This window comes from Neolamprologus multifasciatus, chromosome 9, assembly GCF_963576455.1.
Source record: "Neolamprologus multifasciatus chromosome 9, fNeoMul1.2, whole genome shotgun sequence".
NCBI classification, from domain to species: domain Eukaryota; kingdom Metazoa; phylum Chordata; class Actinopteri; order Cichliformes; family Cichlidae; genus Neolamprologus; species Neolamprologus multifasciatus.
In genome coordinates this window covers 17,512,511-17,533,596 of record NC_140447.1, presented here as the reverse complement: position 1 = coordinate 17,533,596, position 21,086 = coordinate 17,512,511, and the positions used below count along the sequence as shown (strand labels likewise).

Here is a 21,086-nt window from a genome sequence, read left to right as displayed (position 1 = left end):
ATTTTGCATACAGGATGTGGAAAAAGTGACAATTATTTATTTTTTAGGATGTGCTCGTGTGTTTTTCATCCGGTTTCAGCATGCACCTGCAAGATAACGTGCGGTAGCTCTTACTCCTGTCACCCCTCCTTCCCCTTGCATCTCTGTCTCACGCCAGGCACAGTGGCAGCAACTGCCGGTCTCCACCCAGGCCAGTGCATTATAAAGGTGAACGGTATCAATGTGAGCAAGGAGAGCCATGCCAGCGTCATCGCTCATGTCACAGCGTGCAGGAAGTATCGGCGACCCACACAGGTGAGACGGGAGGAAGAAAGGAAAAGCAAAAAGGGATAAACTGCAGAGTAAATCTAACCAGACACAAGGATTTGTCAAGGGGGGTGGGGGTGGGATGTCATCCAGCGGTAATGAAAAAAGTATTTAATTTTTATTATGTGTCACTGTGGAGCAGAGAAAAAAATGAATAAATGATTGTCTTGCTGGAAAAATGGAATTCATTTCTGCAAATTTGTTAGTAGAAGTGCAAAAGAGCAGAAAATAAGGGAAACTATTTACCCTGGTTCTCTCTGCCTTTCCTTCATTTGGGTCATTACGCAAAAATAATAGTAGTTTTGGCTTCTTTAGCACTGACCCCTGGCTCACAGTGGTGGGCTTGTTGTGGGAGACTGGCAGGCTGCAGATAGAGGTGGGAAAGGATCCTGAGGCTGGCTGGGGGTCAGAGTGGGTGAGAGCCTTGGAGTAAGACTGATTGAAGATGGAAGGAAAGAGGGGGATAGTGCGGGGTAGGCTAGACAGCAGACAAGTGTAGGAGGAGAGCTCGGTCCACCTGTTGAAGGTGGGAAACGGTGAAAAATAGAAACCCCAGGGTGTGTGTATGGTGTGAGTTAGTGTAGTGTGTCATTATAATTGAGCCTCGTGTGGACCTCAGGCTTAATGATGCACTAGAGTGTTCCAAAACTCCTGGAGATCTGGTTTCCATCAAGTGTGGACCCGGAGGAACCACCCTCTCCTTCTCGCTCTTTGCGTCTTTGTGTGTGTTTGTATATGCGTGCCTGCGTGTGCGGTTGTACACTAGAAAACCACAGACCAATGGGATGGCGCAGCATGTAGCCTTGGCAGAAAACCCTTTGTGGGCTTGGGTGTAGAGAAAGGACACACACACTCAAATACACACAGGGCATGCTAGAGTGGGTTGATGAGTTTGGCATGGGTTTGCTTTTGCGGTCTCACCGAGAGCCATGTTTCCATATGTTTGTGAAGACTTTTCACTGTATGCTCTGCCAACCCAACTGTGACACTGCACACCATATCTAGGCAGAATCAGCTAAACGGGCTGCAACAAACCTCCAGCCTCAGCTTGTGTACACATGCACACAATCAACAGAGTAATAGAAATGCCACCTGTTAAACACCAGGGTTGGAGGGATAAGAGTGATGCTGCAGTAGATTGATTCATGTGGACAGTTGTGTACATATGGGCCTATAATTTCTCCAGTTAAATTAATTGTAAATTAAAAGACACAGACTACAGTTAGTCAATTTAAAGTGTAAATTGGGTGGAAAATTTCATTTTAGCATCTTCTTCACTAATATGATACAAAAATAGTGTTATTAAAAGTTCAAATGAAATCGATCTTTAATTATTTTTTTTTCTTAAATGTATTTAGCAAGATACTATCAAGTGGGTCTACAACAGCAGTGAGAACGCCCAGGAGGACAACCAGAAAACTAACCAGAAACCCATCCCTGAGAAGAATGGAGATGGCTTTGAGTGTAAAGTCGAAGGTGACGACACACGCACACACATGCTCATTCACAAGCTACATGGGAATATGTCATTTTGGAAAAGTGCTTCTTTTTTTTTTCCTTTTCTCAAAGTGTCTGTGGATGTAATGCAGGGTTGTTCACAGGAACACAATCCCATTACCTCCTTCAGTTAACAAGTAAAACATAGTTCCAAACATGCTCATCTGGAATGTGTTAGTGTGAGAACAGCTGCCCCCTCTGGCTCATCAAGTGTTAATTTCCCCCTGCAATTTATGCATCCCAATGAGAGAGTAAAACAGGAAAGCTATTCCCTTCATAGCAAACAGCTCTGTCAGGATTTATAACTACATTAGGTCACTGCTTTACTGTAGGGCTGGTTAACTTGCTGCTCTTGGAATTGCTCCGGGGTTGTTGTTTTTTTTTGTTTTTTGGAGGGAAATGGAAGAAAGCCACGAGCAGAAGGTCTTTCTCTGAAACTATCTGCAGATTTGGTGAACAGAGGCCTCCCACAGTTCTAAGAGTGGTGATGAAAACACCGGAAAAAACTGCATCAGTGCATTGTAGAACATTATTACATGTCATTATAATAGTTTCAGGCATAAATACTGCCTTGTTGCTTCGCCAACATAAACATAAATATTTTATACTATATGTTTCTTTTTATGTCTTATGTTTTTGTGTATGTCTCCAACCTCAGAGGTAATGGACAAAATCAACACTATAGCTATCATTGATGGAAAAACAGACCATGTAAGTCTGACAGTAGACAATGTCCACCTGGAGTACGGAGTGGTGTACGAGTATGACAGCACAGCTGGCACCAAGTGCCATGTACTGGAGAAGATGGTTGAACCCAAGGGATTCTTCAGCCTCACTGCTAAGGTAAAAATGCAATTACATGAATACATTACATTTCCTTTCTCATTTAGGGTGTGTGTTTTATTTATCTTAATGCAAAAATAATTGGTAGGCTAGTTGGTAACTTTTATAGAGGATATTTGTCCAATATCAAATTTTCCAGCCTTACATTTATTAGCATTTTCTCTCATGTATTGTATTTGTTTAACTGAATATGACTCATAAAGCTACTTTCAGGTGCTTCCTTATTTACAAGGAGTTGTCACAGCACATAGCCCTGCATGTCTGATTTAGCCTTACTTAAATCCATTTCCTGATGCAACCCTAGAAAGATTTTTCTCCCCTCTGGAGACTGAACTGAAGATCTTTTGCTCGTTAGGTGAATGTGTTAACCTCTACACTATGGATTCATTAATTGCAGGCCTCATGTGATTCACTATTACTAGGGCAGGAGGCAAAGTTTGGTGTTTAGGGCTCTGCAAAAATGCAGAAAAGCCCCCATGAGGTGTGTATTCTCCACCTGACGGGGAACCCAGTAGTTGAAGTTCTCTGTGCAGAATGTCCTATTCAGCTAGTAAAAATCCATAATAAAAGCATAATTTATCAAGCAAAGATGTTGCGTTAAGCTGTGACTTTCATCCTGGATGGTTGTGGACAAAAAGAGGGACGACAGTGAAAGAGAGGGAGACATTTTATTACCTTTTATATGATGGATAGTGGTGCTTATTACCAAAGAGCAGCTCCTTGCTTGGTAAGGGATAGCAGCAGACAAGATGTGAACAGACTTTACATCTTGTCTGTGTTTTAGCCGGCTCTTGAGCAGGAGACTACTAACACACGACACTTTTCTCCTCAAATTTGACAAGATACACAAATTTCACCATAAATTCCAGTGTAACGTTTTTGTTGTCACTAAATCCAACAGCTTTCCTGCTGTGCAGATTGGAGTGGAGCTTGAAGCTAGTGAAAAGAGACAGCTTTATTTTAGTCGTGTTAGTTCTCAGCTGGGCTAAGTGCATGCTTTTTACATCCCAGCAGTGATGTTCACAGAATGATCATTATTGATTTAAGATACACAGAGGATGGAAGACTCACTCAGACACAGATGCACACTTGCTGATGTGCGAAATGAAACACAGTTTGAAACGTATTTCTGCCAAATTTCATGATGAACAACATCTGTCTTGTTTATGGTAAATTAGACAAGATCACATTTGGGTACATGTTTTTAAGTTGATCTAGATTTACTGTTCTTGTCCTTTAAAGTGTGTGAAAGCTCTCTTCTAAACACTGCCGATGACATGCACAAAACAACACTTGCCATAACTTCTCTCACTATATGCAATATCTCTTTTCTCCCAAGTAAAATTTTAGTGTTATTATAAACATCTGCTCCCGCATTCCACACCGTCCTCTGAGATCTATGTGATGTTGAATTTTAATGTTGGTTACGCTGTCGGGGTGCATGGGTTGTCTTGTGCTTCAGTCTCTTCCTGCTGTTACATTTCCTCCCTCGCTTTCCACCCTCCTCCACTGGGCATCTCATTAAGAAGGCTCAGAGTTTTGTGTGTCTTATTGTCTTCATATCTAATCTCTGATTTGCAGTCTTCATATGAACAGTATATGCATCACAATAATATTGATATTGGAATTAAACTCCTGATGAAATGCTGCAGAAAAATCTGCCCTCTGTCCAATTTTGAGCTTGTTTTCGACTGAATAAGGAGCTTGGTCATTCATTTACATCCCATTAGTTCCTCCAAAAGGGATTTTCTTTTTTTAAAAAGAAACATTTGCATATCATTTAATCAACCCTGACTTTGTTTACTCTTTCTGAAATCAGATCCTGGAGGTACTGGCGCGTAATGATGATGCGCTGGTGCAGATGTGTGGAAGGTTGATTTCCAGCTGTGATCTGATCCCAGAGGAGCTGCGGGTGCGCCTCAGTGCCATGCATAGTGAGAGGGCAGAGCACATTAATCGACGCATCACTAACTACAGAAAGGTAACTGTTTAGAGGGCCTTGAGCAGTCTCTTGCTGCCATGCTAAACTGTACAGCTTGGAAGTGTGAGTATGGATAATTCTCTAAAGACCTACAACAATAGAAACAGGATGCAGCTGGTGTGGAGATACACGCTTGCATAGATCCACAACATAGTTTTGCTCTTGAAAGAAAGACTGGGAATCCTTTCTGAAAGCTATAAAACATAGATATAGTGTAACAGGACTTGTAGAGGGATCTTCACTACATACTTACTGGAAATGAAAAGAAACTTTAGTGTTAAGGACTTTAACACACTGAAAAGGTACAGACAAGGTACACATGCATATTTTTCTCACTGTGCTGACTTTGTTTCCATTAAAGTATCAAGGTGCATCAGTCAGTAAATGGACTGGACCGTAGTACAAACAAGTTCAACCAAGAGCTCAACTATCCGAATGCTTCTTAGCGGCACATGTAATGAGTGGTCGTTGACCTTCAAGACTTATTAAGCCAAAGTGTCTTGCTGACTTCCACACTTATTGCTGACTTTGTGATTGTGTCCACAATATAGCGCTTTGCTTTCAATTACAGCTGGTAAATGACAGAGCCAAAGCATTTTCAGCACTTTTCATTCACATCTGCAAGCATGTGTCTATAGGCAAAACAACGCATGCAAGTGTGCGTGAGAGAGAGGATCTGACTCAACATGCGATTGTGCCTTGGATTCATTACCAGTCACTTATAAATATCTCTGCATAGCCACAGCCAGTATTTTTTTGTTGTGTAAGATCCCCTCATGCAGCAGAGCATTCCTTCTCAGACCCCTAGAGAAAAAGAGCAAGAAATGTATGTAGAGAGAAAAATGAAATCTGTGTGGGACAGGAAGGCGGAACAGAAAATGATTAGAAGGAGACATGAGCTTGGAATAAATTTTCCTGACTTATTCGGAGATCGCGTGGATGTGTTAAATGACTCTTCGGTCACTGAAGGTCACTTCATTGTCCATGTGAATCATCTGTTCAGTTGAAACAACAGCTTCACACTCCAGCTTTAAGAAATAAAAGATGAGAAATGTTTGCTTAAAGTGATTTTTTTCAGGTGTACGTTAGGCTTGTGTTATCTGCCTAAGATGCTAATACCTGATCTGATGGCTTAAAGCATCTGTTGTATATCCAAGACAGGATTCGGGCCCGGTGGGGGTGGGTTCACGCAAAGTGCAAAGAAAAAAAATACCTTCATGATATTCTGTATCAGCTGTATTGGTGACAACGTCACTGCGTGTTGTGTTTTTACAAATAAAGTGCAACTCTTAAAAGAGGTTTCCTTGCACAACAGGGTCAGTTTGGGGTAGAATTAAAATGAATATTGGCGTTGCAGTCAGTGTTAACTTTTGTCTTGTACCAGCACGGCATATGGGACACCATCGCAACATCCCCACAGAAAGACTGGTATGTTTGAGTTAATTTTTTTGGTCTTTTACAATAGTTCCGACCTCTGTGAGCTTGACCGTTATGAACGCCGAGCACTCAGTTTGCTTTCTACTGCGCACAGCTGTAAACATGGCAAAGCGAAAGAGGAATGATGTCACCGGTGTAGCTAGGTGTAACTGAAATGGATCAACACAAGGCAGCCATCCTGACATGAGGCTTTCGTTTTGCCATTTTCTGTTTACATTCTTTTGCCGCTAACACCTTCTAACAGATGATATCATGCACGGTTAGTCGGGAAGGAATGTGTGGGCTGTCGTGTCACAAAAAAGCAAGATTTTATGACTCGGTGATCTCTAGGCTGGCACATTATTTTTATTTAAAATGTGTTTGATATTACTGCGCTGAAAATAAAACCACTGCTCTGGATGTCGTTAAAGCTGAACTTCCAGTCGTAATTACAACATGATGATACAAGCTGCTATGCACCGTTTTAACTCCGTTCATATCAATTTAAATGATAAATGGTGATGTTAAGGTCTGGAATTCTTCACATATGTAAGTAATGATAATCTTATGAGTCTGTCTTGGATCTTTCATTCGGTTTAAATATTTGAGTTTGAATCTTGAGAACATACAGAAATTGGTGTTTATTCTTTTCTTCTAGGACCAGATGTCACACATAGAATGTAAAAACAAAACAGCACATTTAGCTAGATAAATACACCGTTGTGTTTCACATGAGCTGCATAATTCAAATATTCTTCCTTTTGTAGCCCACCACCTACCAGTGTATCAAAAGGTGGCTTTCATTGCTGTAATTGCTGTGATTGTGTAAAATCCTGAAAGAAAATCGTTGAAACGATTATAATTTATTGCTCTTGTTCCAGTTTTCCCGGGTACTCAAGAACAGGGCATGGCCCACCTTTAAGCAAGCAAAGGCCAAGGTGTCTCCTCTCCATAGTAGTGACTTCTGCCCCACAAACTGTCACATTAATGTGATGGAGGTGTCCTATCCAAAGACCACAACCTCTTTGGGAAGTGCGTTTGGTGTGCAGCTGGACAACAGGAAGAATACGCTGGAGAAAGGAGGTCGCAGCAGTGCTGAGCAGGGTGAGCATAACAAAACCCACCAGGACAGTGGAGGAATTTTACATATTGATTGATATGTCTGTATTTATAGTTACATGTAAATAGAAATACAATACATAACTAAATGCATTGTACATAAAGCCATCAAGTTGCTCAATAATAGCTCAACAAGGAGAAGATTGCAGTTTACACTTATGTGATCCTACACCACTTAACATTATTCAATCATTACAAATCAGTCAATATATAATCAAATAGTATAATCAATATATAATCAAATGTATAGCTAAATACACACACACACACAAAACAATATAAACTTCACCAACTATAATATATGTGTGTGTGTGTGTGTATATATGTGTGTGTATATATGTGTGTGTATATATATATATATATATATATATATATATATATATAATTCTTCTTAAACAAAGTTATGCTTGGACATTGCCGTAATTCCGCATTTAAACTATTCCACAATTTTACACCAAATATAGAAAAATGTCTTCTTCCCTTCAGAAAACTGCTTCTTTTGATTTAGTGCACCTCTTAAATGGTAAGCCCCACCCCCCAAAATATTCATAATGGTTATTACTAACCTTACATTATAAGGTTAGTACTGCTGTTTTTCCTCTTCACATTTAGCATTAATATTTATGTCAAACCATCCTGTTCAAAAGTTGCTGCAAGTTCACACCAGAGCTGAAGGTATTTGTTTCATCAGAAAATAGAACACATTTTAAAAAAGTCATTTTGCATATATCATTGATCATTTTGGCCCTACCACTCAACCCTGTGGTATACCACACACAATGTCCAGCTTTTATTTTTATTTGTATTCTACTGTTTTATTTTTTCTTCATGCTTCTATATTCAGGTAAGCTGAACCCCATGGTAAATGTGCAGCACACCATTACAACTATGGCAGCACCATCGGGTCATAGCCTGGGGCGGACCGAGGGCCACGGCCTTCGTTTCCTGCTCAGAGAAGAAGACCTGCTCACCCTGGATGCATATCAAAAACTTCTCTATAAACTCACTGCTGCTGTCAGGGAGATGGAGACACACGGCGCCCACATTCATGAGTGAGTAGCTTTGTGTGCATACCTACTCTCAATGAAATATGTTTCATTAATGATCACAGACCTTTGAAACCAGATTGTGTCATATAGCATGCTGTAGCCAAAGTAACATGCATAATAAATGTGCAACAGCTGGGCATTAGTAAACATACAGCACCTATGAACTCAATGCATGTGACAAAGATTTGGGCGGAAATGTGTTGATTTGGATTTTTTTTCTCTATAAAACACAATTTGTGCTGGAAAAGTAGTGTGTGGCCAATCAGGATTTTGGCATGCTTGTTTCTGTTACGGGACTCATTATTTGGAGTCAATGAGGCAATGGAAAGGAAATGGGAAACACTCCTCCTGTCAAACTTAGCCACACCACCCGTGAACCAGGAAGTACTGTCTCACATAGGAGGTTGTGACGCTCGATTTCGTTTTCCTCAGTGGCCTTTAAAGAGAAACTTTTGTCTACAGATTGCTGCTGCAGCAGTCTGTAATACTTACTGATGGAAAGCTAACTGGTTATAATGTGTGTTATGAAGAAGGGCCATTTAGGTGATTTAGTCATTAGGAGTCTTCTCAGCTAAGGCAGCAACATTCGGAGAATGACATTAAACATTGCAAGCGGAGCTGTCACCTAACTGCGGTAATAATGAGCGGAGTCCACGGCAGGGCTCGTAATGAGTGAGTCTGGACAAATTTCATTATGCTCCTGTCGATGGCAATTAACGTAGTCGTATCCATGCACACTGAAATGGTCCAAGACGTACCCACCAAAGCAAAAGTGACCTTTAGCATCAGCTATCTGTTCAAATATGCGGATACACATGAGCACTTAAGGAGCTTGTTAAGGCTGAGCTGTAAGGTTGGGCACGAGTGATACTAATAGGATGCACTGCAAGCATCAGCCTTTTGTGGGTGCTTTGAGAACTTTAGCAGATTAGTTTTTGTTAACCTGTTCACAAATTGGCCAAGGGTCATTATTACTACTACTTTAAATGCTACAAATACTACAGGCACCTTTTCCTCCCTCTCTTAGCTTGTCTACGCTTGTCTGTGTCTTTTTCTTTATCTCATTTCCTATCTCTTGATGTATTTGCACCCATCAGCATAGATACTGCAGACTGACATTCTTTGCTCACTGTGACTCTTCCTTTTCTGTACTGGGTGTGGTCAGCTCTGACAGCACTACATGAAGGATGTAATAATGAACTCGGGTGACTATTTTGTGCATTATGTTACACACAGTCCTCTTCCGTTCCCAACATCAGAGGAAGTCTACGGTACATTTGTGGCAGATTAGAAATATCCGTAAGCAATTTGGGAAAAGCAAACAACTCCACGTTATATAAGTTCTTGGCCGGCCAGCGAGGAATCCATTGAGGCTGTGACCTGTGAACCTTTGTCTCCGGGGCCACCGAGAAGGCTTCGCAGCTGTGTGAGGACATTCCTGGCGACGTGCGTTATATCAGGGCCTTCCTGAATCCATACCACCCGTTTTCATATCTTTTCCTTATTCTTTGCACATTATAAAAAAGTACCATGACTAGCAGTGGGTGGAGAGCTATAGGATCCACTGACTTATTTATCTCATTATGGAGTGAATCATTATGCAAATTTCTTACTGTGGAACGGCCTGATGTGGAGCTTTTGTAATGCAGACTCACTTACAGATGCAATAAATGTGATGGAAGTCTAATAGTTTAATGTGTCAAAGTGGGTTAAAGAGCTTCCTGTTGGAGATTAAGAGATCTTTCTGATTTGGTGCAATAAGCAGTGATGTACTTTGGCCTGTTCTCATTCTCTTTTTTTCTCTTTTTTTTTCTGTCTCTCTCTTTTGAAGCCACTTCTCTGATCCAGTCATTGTTATTCTGTTTTGCTCCCTCTCCCCAAAGGCCCCAAACTGCGTTCACTTCTTTATTAACCAATAGCCAATCACAGAGCCTGGAGGGCTTCTCCATGGTGATGGAATGTCACTCAGTTTTACAAGGGGCATTGTGGTGCCTCCTGGAGTGGACCTTAATGAGGGCATCTTTGTGGCCTAGTCAGCCTGTGAATGGGTAGAAAGGGGGTCAGGGGAGGGAGGAGGTGAGGAGAGGTGTTGAAAATCATAAAAATAGGCATCAAACTGGGATGCATTTGGCTTCCATCAGAGAGACAGGTTGTTTATTTTTGATGAATCCCCTCCCCTCTGCCTCTGAAACGTCTTGGAGGCCAATGGTGTGACACGATGGAAAATGCAAGCAGACACAAATTAAAATAAGTCTGAAATGTAAACAGACATCGCGTGCCAGTGTTTTGTGTTGGGAGAGATTTAAAAAAAAAAGAAAGAAAAAAACCTAAAAAAAATCCCTAGCCTAGAATATTTTGGAATATGGCTTTAAATGCCACCATGTGTTGCTGCAACTGTGAAAATATCCCACGTAGCCTCTTCCTGCTTCTCTGATAGCTGTCTAACAGAATGCAAGCCAAGGGTAATAATAAGAGCGGAGCTGATCTCTGCAGCCGTGCTGCAGCGTGTTGACACAGCTGCACCTTGCTACATGTTTGAACCTATTAATATGATGCTGATCCCTGACATCTGAAGCTGTTGTGCGGAAGTCAAACACAAACAGACTGGGGTTTGAGTTTGGCCTGCTCACTCAGCTGTGGAAGCTTACTACATTTGCGTGGGCTAAAGTGCAGACTGCATGCACCAATGAAAACGTTTCAGTGCTGGGACATGTGTAAGATCATGTGTATGATCAAAGGAGCTGCTGTTATCATGCTGCTTTGTTTCTAGACTTGGATGAACGTCATAGTTTTAAATAACCCTTCCTGCCTTTCTTCCTTTTTTCCCCTCCTTTCCTTCCTTTCTCTCTCCATCAGCCTTCTATCCTCCATCACCCATCCTCCAGCCTCAGAGGTGAGAACCCCTGAGAGCTACATTACGGGAGAGAGTGAGGGAGAGAAGGGTGAAAGGAATGGGAAGAAAGTCTGTTTTAATATGGCAGGGGATGAGCAGGAGGACTCCGGGCACGACACAATCAGCAACAGAGACTCATACAGGTAAAACCAAAGTCAAACATGGTCACATAGGGTGATTGAATTTCTGCGAGTCTTTATCATTTAAAAGATTTTAGAAAAACAAGTAGTTTTACTTGTTTTACAACAAAGTTGTAATATAAAGCAATATTTATGTATAGCTTTTCATACAATAAATGCAGATGCATGGCTTAGTTTTCCATACCTAAAGTGTATGATATCAAACCTATCCATATCAATTATTATGTGCACCTCTAAAGTATACGTCATCTTAAATTTGTTTTCTCAAATTTCTTATCAGTGACTGTAACAGCAATCGAAACTCCATTGCCTCCTTCACCAGCATCTGCAGCAGTCACTGCAGCTCCTACGTTCACAGTGACGACATGGACTCAGGTATACAAAATGCAACAATATGGACACTGTTATCCTCCACATAAAGCTCATCAGTATAAATCATGCATGAGTTGTATTTTCTGTGTAATATCCTCATGATTGATCACATTAAGTAACCTGTGACCATGCAGCAGTAGGGAGGAAAACCCTGTTTCAGCTCGGTGTCATAAACCGTAGCCTTTGTCAACAGTAATATTGTAAAAGGCTGTCTTGTAACAGGTAACAGTTATTAAGTGAAACTGTGTATTTGAACCAGAACTAACTAGAATGCACTGGACTTTCTGTCCACATACAGTAAACCTATGCACTGGTTTTACTACAGTACAGTTGTAATCCCCCTTCTGCAGGAGATGAGATGCCCTCGAGTGTGTGGCTGTCACATGATAAGCAGAAGAAGCTTCACAGTTTTCTAGAGCACCTGTTTAGCCAGGTGAGTGAAATATGAGTTAATAGGTTTTTTTTTTTACGCAATTTTTTTTTCCCAGGACATTCCTCAGACTTAATTTTGGTTATTGGACAATGACACATTTTCTGTTATTTAGCCTCTAAACACCACAGTGCACAGTTTAAATCTAGCAGTCAAGGTGTGATTGAAGTGGAGACAGACAATTTTATAATACATAGTCTGCCACTTCAGTGGAACCAGGATACTAGTGTTTAAGTGGCTAAGAGTAGTTCACATTAGGCTTATGGCCAGGTGAGGTCTGCCACCTTCTTATTCCATTCTGTGAATTCAGAAGATAAAAGATAAATTGATTCCCTGTTCAGGTGTCACTGCAAGTGAAAGAAGCCATCACTATGCTAAAAACCAACAGGACAAAGCAAAGACTTTAAGAGTGGACAAAATGAACAATATGGTACATTCCTAAAAAGACAGAATACCCGTCTGAGCCTACAACACCAAAAGCCCAGAAAGCCCACAGAAGACAACTAAAGTGGATGGTTACGAAAAATTCTTTTTTTAAAAGATCCATCCAGGTGAAGAACACTCTTGAGGAGGTAGACATATCATTGTGAAGGTCTACAATCAATTTATATTCATGAGGTTCACAACAAAGTGCAAACCAGCGGTTACACTCTTGAGCACCACATTTTCTGTGGAGGCAATGTTACAGCATGGGCACGTATAGATGCCGATGGAATGAGGCTACTAGTGTTTTTCAACTGCTGCTGCTGAGATTCAGCCAAATGCTGCAAAACTGACTGGACAGTAAGAATAGACAATAGCCCAAAGCTTACTGCAAATCAACCCAAAAGTTACTCAAAGCAGAGATAGGAGATATTCTTCAGTGACCAAGTCAGTCTCTTGATCTCATCCCTACAGAGCCTGCTTTTCAGTGACTAAAACAAAACCAAATGCAGACCCCCACAAACAATCAGCAACTCAAAGTGACTGCAGTAAAGACCTAATAGAGCCTCTGAAGGGAGGAAATGCAGCATTTGGTGATTCTAGGCTTCAGGCAGTCACTGCAAATGATTTTCATCCAAGTATTAAAAACAATCTTTATATTTAAAATCCTGTTAGTTAGGAACTGTGTATAAAAATAGCTTTAATTACAAAACCGTTACAGCAATTGCATTTCAATCACATTGGTGTCATTGTCCAAACCCTTTTTGTTGCCTGGTTAAAATGAAAGAAACATGTTATTGTGTCGCCTAATGGTATTGTGTGATAGTTATTTCCTTGTGTGTTAACACAAATATGAGACCAAAATGCACAGTGAATGAATTTCAAACACAAAGAGATGCTCTTGTTTCATGTGTAACTTATTGTTTTTTCCAAAGGTCAAATGTTTATTGGGGCTTTTGGGTATGAAAAGCAGGAATCGTGTATTTTTGAATTGTGCTCAGGAAGGGAAAAAATGCAAGAGTCTTAATGATCCTTGACCTTTCTGGAACCTTTAGAGCAAAGACCGACCAAATCTTATTACGTGTTTTATGAGGACATTTCAATCGGCAGAGGACAAGCACAAAAAAACAAGCCATGGTTGGCTGTCTCTGCTGTGCAGTGTGTAAACAAAGCACAAACTTTGTTCACTGCGGCTCTGTCAGCGTGTGTATGTGTGTTGCAGAAAGAGCAGGAAAAGCAGGTGTTGGGTATGCCTGGGCAGTTTTTTGCTTCCATCCACATCCACATGCAGTACTTTTGATCCGTACTTGGTGAGGAAACTGTATCAAGTGCATCAACTTGACCCTTGTTCTGTCTTCAGGTGGACTCAATCACTAGCATGCTGACAGGAGCAGTAGTGGCTCGGGCATTTGAGCAGACCAAATGCTTCACACCTGGAAGAGGATTACAAGGTAAGACAGCCCCTTGTGCCGGTGATGTCGTCACCTGCATCCTTGTTAATAGAAAAAGTTTAACCTTTTCATTAAAGCTAATTACTTATGTGTTTTCTTCTGTGTTATATTTGCATCGTTTTGGGAGAAAGGACAAAGAAAAAGATGATGCTAGAGACTCTTGATGTGGACATAAAACAGAACAGGCACTGAAAAATGTTGCAGCCGCCTGCACATAGGGGCAGTAACTTCCTGTTGTGTAATGAGTGTGTGCACAGACTTTGGGGAAAGTGTTGTAGGTGGATTTGAGAATGTTTAAAAAAACAAAACAAACAGATTCCCAGCCATTTCCCCTTTGCCTCTGCACTTTTCCACTTCTTTTCACTTTCAGCCATTGTGGTGTCCTTCCCTTTATAGCGCTGAAATAGCACCACTTAGTTGGGTACTCATCTTCACTTTACGGTTTATTGTAGTGCTACTTACCAGTCAATTGAAAATGTGACCCTATAAAAGCTCTTGAGCTTGTATGCTATATGATCGTTTAATTTTACTCTGTTTATTTGCTACCTGACCTCCTCCTAGCCTTGGTTTTTAACCGCGTTTTCTATTGTTGTGTTTTATCTCTCTAACAAAAATGTAGCAAATATTACTGAAAAAGGACAGAATTTACCCTTTATCATTCCCCACACAAATTCAAACTAGCTTACATTGCCCTTTTATCCTCTGTGGAGCGCTATTCGGATGACTCAGTCCATTTTAAGATAAGAAAAGTGGTTGACATCAGCAATTGTTTTCTTTCTGTCTTTGCAAAAATGCTATCTGTTTTATATCCCGGTGGTTTGTATTGTGCTTAGCTCTCATATGACAAAGTTTGTTTATTTTATGCTTTTTGAAAGTGACTTTTATGAAGTGTGGTGTGCAGTAAGAGGGGAAGAAAATAGAAAATTATCCAGTGATTCTGTCATGTTGATTACTGAAGCTTGCAAACACTCCGACCCATTTGGCGCACAGCCTCCCCTCTCATCTACAGCTGTCCTCAAGTCAGTGCAAATATGCTTGAACTGAAAATAGGTCCGCTTCTCTTTGTGGGTTTGTGTGTGTATGTGTGTGCACGCGCGCCTGTTTCTGTACGGTTTGTACGCATAAATTCCCTCAGGACGCTTTGATCAGAGCAGATCCATCACAACTCCAGTAATGTGTGTGGTTGATAGCAGAGCAAATAGGATTATCTGACAAGTAGAGCATCCCTGCGTCTCACACCCTGTCTGTTGCTCTAAGACACACAAAGCCCCTGATAACAGCCACCTTTCTCTTAGAAATCTGTTGTTTTTCAAAGTAAACTTTATTACAAGTCCTGTGAAGTTTTTTTTCTATTAACAGGTGTTACATCAGATTGACATGCTTTTATACTCATTTTTCAGCACTGTCTGGGTGAGGTGATAAAAAGATTTGATGGCAGGAGTTTAAAATTGATTAATAAAAAAGAAGTGTTGCCTCTGGACATCAGTGACCTATAATTTTCTCTAGAAAGATTGAGCGAGATGGTGCGGCTTGAAAAGGAAAGAGAAAAAGATGAGGTTAAGCAGGCTGATCTAGGCACAATATGTATATTTTTTTAATGCAGTTTTTCTCATTGACTGGTAATGCCAAGTGTGCCTCACAACTGATATAGAGTACATGATTCATGTAGCTATGGTAGACCCATGCTAATTTACCGTGTATGTTTGTGTTTCTGTCAGAGTTTCAGCAGGAGATGGAGCCCCGAGTGAGCTGCACCAAAAAGTTGCGTCTCCACGTCAAGCAGGATCCCTGGAACCTTCCCAGCAGCGTTCAGGCGCTCACACAAACCATAACTAAATATGTTGAAGGTCAGCGTGTACCCGAGCAGCTCCTCACATGGTTAACATGCACATCCAGCCCCTTACACTTATGCTTTCTCAATGCTAAAGCCTTGTAGCTTGCTCACACAGTCACATCAAATATTTATCATGGATAGAACATGTCTGGCTGGAGAAGAAATGTGCTTTAAATTGACGGAGTATCCAGTAAACCTCGTCGCATTTATGAGCTGTAATAATAACCTCTGTTACAGTTGTGTGGGTACAGGCAGTCCCACTAACTGCAGCACTTTCCTTAACCTTTAAACCTGAAACCATCCTGGGATTCATAAATTGGAGGAACAGAGGTGGAGCTGAACACATGCAGAGAATTAAAGAGCTGCACTCTGTGAGATTCCTTTATTTATTGATTTTTATCCAGAGAGACATTTCGTCCATATTTATTCCCAACGGGAGTGTGTGGCTTTTGTGTTCGTTGGCAGACAGATTAAATGCACAGACACATACAGTAATACTGTACATGACACACTAGCACTAATTCCCAGATACAAACAAAGGCCAGGCACACAACACTCCTGGGAAAGGTGAGCGGGCGGTCACGCTTGAGAAAAGTCTCTTATTAATAATAAGCAGAGGCCCTGTGTATGCTACTTTTTCCCCTCCTCTTCCCATGATGGCTTTTCAAGCAGTGCAGCCTCCTGCTAGTACACCCGGAGCTCTGAGATGGCTATAAACAAATGAGGATTTATGTTGTTATCTTTGCCTCTGGTTGTTTTTATGATGTTATGGGTTTTTTTATATGCTCAGATGGAGTGAAGTTACACAGAGTTGTCCTATTTATGACTTTAGGACTTTAAATTTAAAGTATAGGTCAGTTCAGTTAAGGAGAAATGGGTCTATTTGATTTGATAAAAGGTTGTCCACTGCCTCACTGAATTTTTGTTTTATTCAGAGGTGAAGACTCGACTGCTCTTGGTCCTACTACAGTATACAGGTTTGTCCCTTCCTTTTACACTGAAGATTTACTCTGTTTAAATACAGATTGCAATAGCAAATTAATTTTAGGCCTTTTTTTAAGAGTGAAACCCAAAACAGCACTCCCATAGACTTTGCTGTGTGCTCGTGACCCAAACTCAAAGTTCAATAAGATGCAGACACAAAACATGAAAGAAAGGGGAAAGAATTAAGTCAGATACCTACAACACAGAAAATAGTTTCATGTGTGCACCTTTAATCATAGAGCACAATTTTCACTTTGTGTTACAGTTATAATTCAGTTCAGGTTAATTTCTATAGCACCAAAACACAACGACAGTGCCTCGCATCATAAAGACCAACAATTATAGAGAGAAACCCAAACAATCAAATGACCACAAAGAGAAAGCACTTGGCGACAGTAGGGAGGAAAAACTCAATTTTAACAGGAAGAAACCTCCAGCAGGACCGGGCTCGGGAGCCATCTGCCGCAAGGGGTTGGGGGTGAGGAGGGGGAGAGAGAGGACAAAAGGCACAACGTGGAAGCAACCCAGAGATTGATATTAATGATTAAATGCAAAATATAAGAGTCAGAAATACATTGCCATATCTAAGGATTAGATCTCAGTTTCTTACAATAGAAGGTGTCAGGAGCCAAAAAATTAAAATCCCTCCCATCTGGCCATCACTTAAAAAAAAAAAAAACTTTAATAACCAATGATTTAAAAAATATTTTGTGCCTTGTATACGAGAAGCTGTGAAATAAAATATCAGTTCCCTCCCTTAAAAACTGAGGTTTCTACTGGCCTTCAAATCTGCTGTCAATAACGAGGACATCCAAATATTTTAAGGATTTTGAGCATCCATCATCTTTTGTTAACTTGAGCTACACTCCTGAGAGTCCGTAGTCACAGAGTAGCAGGTATTTGCCCTGAAAACTTTGAAGGAACTGGGTCAAGTACTTCTAATGGATTTTGGATAATGGCATTTTAAAATGACCCATCAAACGCTAAAAAAAAACCACTAAAACCACCCCTACCTTTATACTTTGAAATACTGTTTTGAGAACGACAGCGGAGACCTGAAATTTAGCATAATTCCTATTATGGATAGACTCAAAAGGCATTGCAGGTGGACAGTGATGTATTATAGTTACAGGTGTATTATTTAAAGAAAAACAAAATCCCATAGTAAAAAGGTTGGGAACCACTCCATTAAAAATAACTTCCACGTTGCCACAATGAAAGCTATAAATCAAAATCTATAGGACTACTTGTGTTGGCACTATTATACTGGAGAAGCCAGGACAGAATAACTGGTGATAAAACTCAGACATTACGATCATTTACAGACCCCCGGGAACTGGGTTAATAGTGTCAAAAAGTTTGCGGTCATTCCCTGCAACATTCATATTATTCATTTCTGAGGTTCATGAACCTATTTTTAACTCAGTTGGATTGCTGAACATTTTAAAGGGGCCTATTTCTCTCGAAATTATGGCAGCCAATTATTTTCCGCTTGGGCACACCTGTCATTTGCTCTCATTTTTTTCTGATACATTATTTAATACCCAACACATGTGGAGGGGTGGGGGAGGGCAGCCTTTTGTTCACCTTACTGAAAGTCTCTTTAATTACCATAATAGACCTGTGGCACTTATTTCTTTAACCCTCATTGCTTTACACTGCCGTTTTTAATCTTGACTCTTCGCTCTGTTGTTTCTCTGTCATCTTTTCCTGATGGACTTCTCAACTTCTTTCACTGCTTGAGCTCTTTACTCATCATGATTTTCTTTTCAGTCTCACACCTCTCTTTGTTTCCTTGCAGACTCAGAGATCCAGCTACGTCGCGATATGGTATTCTGTCAGTCTTTAGTTGCGTCTGTGTGCGCCTTCTCCGAGCATCTGTTGGCTGTCCTCAACCAGGTAAATTATGTATGTGACTTGTTTAGAACTGGGAATTAAGATACAGTTATTTTCCTCAGCTCTCTGCTTAGCTTTTCTGTATTTTCTCTCAGTTCTGCAATGTAGGGAAAGACGTTGACCAGGAAATCCCTGACTCGCAGGACCTTCAGGAGGCCCAGGAAGCTAGCCGTCGATGGCTCGAGCAGATTGCCAGTGCTGGGCTGCTGTTCCACTTCCAGTCCCTCCTTTCGCCCAATCTGGTGAGCGACAGATTGGATATAGACACTGTGAAAACAGGAGTTTGCTGCTCATTTTGTTGTAAAATAATCAAGCCTGAAAAGTAAATGTTATTTTTAAATGACAGTTATAACCATAGCCGCGTCAGCTAAGTGCTATCAGGGGACATCATGTGTTTAGAAATCCCCTTGCTCACATTTGTATTTTGTTTGGCACATTCTCCCTGGGTAAGTGAACTCCTGCCATGCATGCTTGGACATCCTTGGAGATTCTGATGGTTTGTATTTACTCTTTCTATGAACGGGTCTCTGTTTGTGGAGCAACGTGACCCCTCTTGAATTTGAACCTAAAATGCTGTTGAGACTTTAATTTTTAGTCTATAATTAATGTGGTGGTAAGACATATAATATGATGTGATATGTTACTTATCTTGCCAGAGCGCCTTTCATGTTCTGATAAACAAACAGCATACCAAACAATCAGTCATATCAACCAGTATTGGTTACTGAGTTTCAAAGTTTTCTACAGCCATGTGAAATATGTTTTCACGGGACTCACATGTTGACTCAGTAACTACTAGTTGCACAGGACCTTTGGCCTGTGTTTGTTTTTTAATGTTATTGTACAGCACTTCGGTCAGCTCTGTTGCTGTTGTTAAAAGTGCTATATAAATAAGTGGTATGGCTCGCTCATGAACTTTAACATTTAACTTGCTAACTGAGCCTAAGAAGCAGCTCTTGGGCTTTTTGCTGTTTTTCCCAGCATTGCACAGTTCAAGCTTGGGGTGAGTCCATTGTAGCATTGTGTTAAAACACATCTGAATGCCCCAGAGCTGCAAAATCCCCAAACTTTTGCTTATAAAAGTGCTCACACTTGCTTATGATCACTTATTCGTGTACATTCGATTAGCAGTGCCTGGTTACTGCTTTTCTTCTCAATTTATATGGAAGCAGTAAGGATTTACTCTCTCGAACGTTCTTTTTCTCATGACTGTATGTTATGAGCTACGCAACAAGATTTTGCTTTGAGCTACAGCTCAGTCATTAACTGCAGCTACCAACTAAGATACTATTTATGTGGATTTTAAACATTTAGGTATCGGACAGCTTCCTGGTCAGCATAGTTACTATTTAATCTGGATCTGGATCTCAAATGGATCTCAAATGCCTTAAAAACCAAAACGCGTAGTTGTTAGAGCTTTGTTTTTCCCAGATTGTTTTTTATCACACATGTCTAGGCAGGAGTTCATTATGAACAGCCGCTGCTAATACCGAGCCAAGCACAGACTGCAACCTCAGTGGGATCAATATTAACATTTCCCACCAAGGTTTTTAATAAATTCAAATGTTTCTTCAACCAAGCTCGAGAAGCCAAAATTTTAGTTTAAGTAGCTGAAGGACTGGTGATATATTTTTGAAAGCTGTTATTTGCTTCTTTACCGCCATTTGTGGATGACTGTTTATTTAAGTTAGAGGGGTAGGTGGCTTATGTCAAGACCTAGGAAATGATGGTTGATTCTCCTTGCCTGCTGCCATACTGCCTTTTTCTCTGCACGCCTTCCCCTCTCTGTCTGTCTCAAGAAATTTCTCTTTCAAGTGTCTCTGTGGAACAAACTAGGGCCTCGGTACCTGCAGGTGATTCCAATGAAATCTCAACACGTTCCTTTTCAGGGCACCGCATGAAAGGCGGTATGAGTGGAGCTGGGCACGTTGTGAATGTGTGTGTGTTTGCGTTTTTGTGTGCACTGAATACCGTGTGTGTCGGGGGTAATGTGTTTATGTCACATCCTCTGAGATAAACTTGCCCACACACACAGCAGGTGTCACTTGGCAGGACAGTGGGTACCCTTCTGTCACATGTCGGGCCATCTCAAATGTGTTTTTAGAAAAAGGCCCTAATCCTCTTCCACCGCTGCTCCTGTTTATCCCTCTGAATGTGGTGGATGGAAAGCAGAAGAGACGGGGGAAGAAATGAAATGGGAAGAAGGGTGACTGAGGAGCGCAGTGTGTCAGAATCAAAATATTCAAGGTGCTATCACTGTGGCCACAAGCAGACGCGCTTGCCATTAGGGTTGCCTCTGTGGATGTTTGAAATGGAAACATGTACACACACACAGTCAGAGATATATAAGCAATCAATCTGAAGCAAATATGAACATATCAATGCTAAAGTGCTGTGCCACTACAAATCTGAGTGATGGTGCACTTAAATATTTTTTTTCAGTGAGGACCAC

General features: G+C 40.8%; 1 protein-coding gene across 2 annotated transcripts in view; it reads left to right on the top strand.

Moving 5' to 3' along the window:
• The window catches only part of prex2 (phosphatidylinositol-3,4,5-trisphosphate-dependent Rac exchange factor 2), a 99,312-nt gene that overhangs the window by 51,264 nt on the left and 26,962 nt on the right, over positions 1 to 21,086 (top strand). The window contains exons 20-33 of one of the 2 annotated variants that reach the window (XM_085173384.1): positions 158 to 294; positions 1,665 to 1,782; positions 2,462 to 2,646; positions 4,466 to 4,627; positions 6,925 to 7,147; positions 8,007 to 8,214; positions 11,068 to 11,247; positions 11,525 to 11,619; positions 11,967 to 12,049; positions 13,830 to 13,920; positions 15,639 to 15,767; positions 16,690 to 16,731; positions 18,540 to 18,637; positions 18,730 to 18,876. In XM_085173384.1, the coding sequence (XP_085029510.1) occupies positions 158 to 294; positions 1,665 to 1,782; positions 2,462 to 2,646; positions 4,466 to 4,627; positions 6,925 to 7,147; positions 8,007 to 8,214; positions 11,068 to 11,247; positions 11,525 to 11,619; positions 11,967 to 12,049; positions 13,830 to 13,920; positions 15,639 to 15,767; positions 16,690 to 16,731; positions 18,540 to 18,637; positions 18,730 to 18,876 (1,898 nt within the window). Of the gene's footprint in view, positions 1 to 157; positions 295 to 1,664; positions 1,783 to 2,461; positions 2,647 to 4,465; positions 4,628 to 6,924; positions 7,148 to 8,006; positions 8,215 to 11,067; positions 11,248 to 11,524; positions 11,620 to 11,966; positions 12,050 to 13,829; positions 13,921 to 15,638; positions 15,768 to 16,689; positions 16,732 to 18,539; positions 18,647 to 18,729; positions 18,877 to 21,086 lie in introns of both variants that reach the window. The other variant, XM_085173383.1, reaches the window with a different exon arrangement.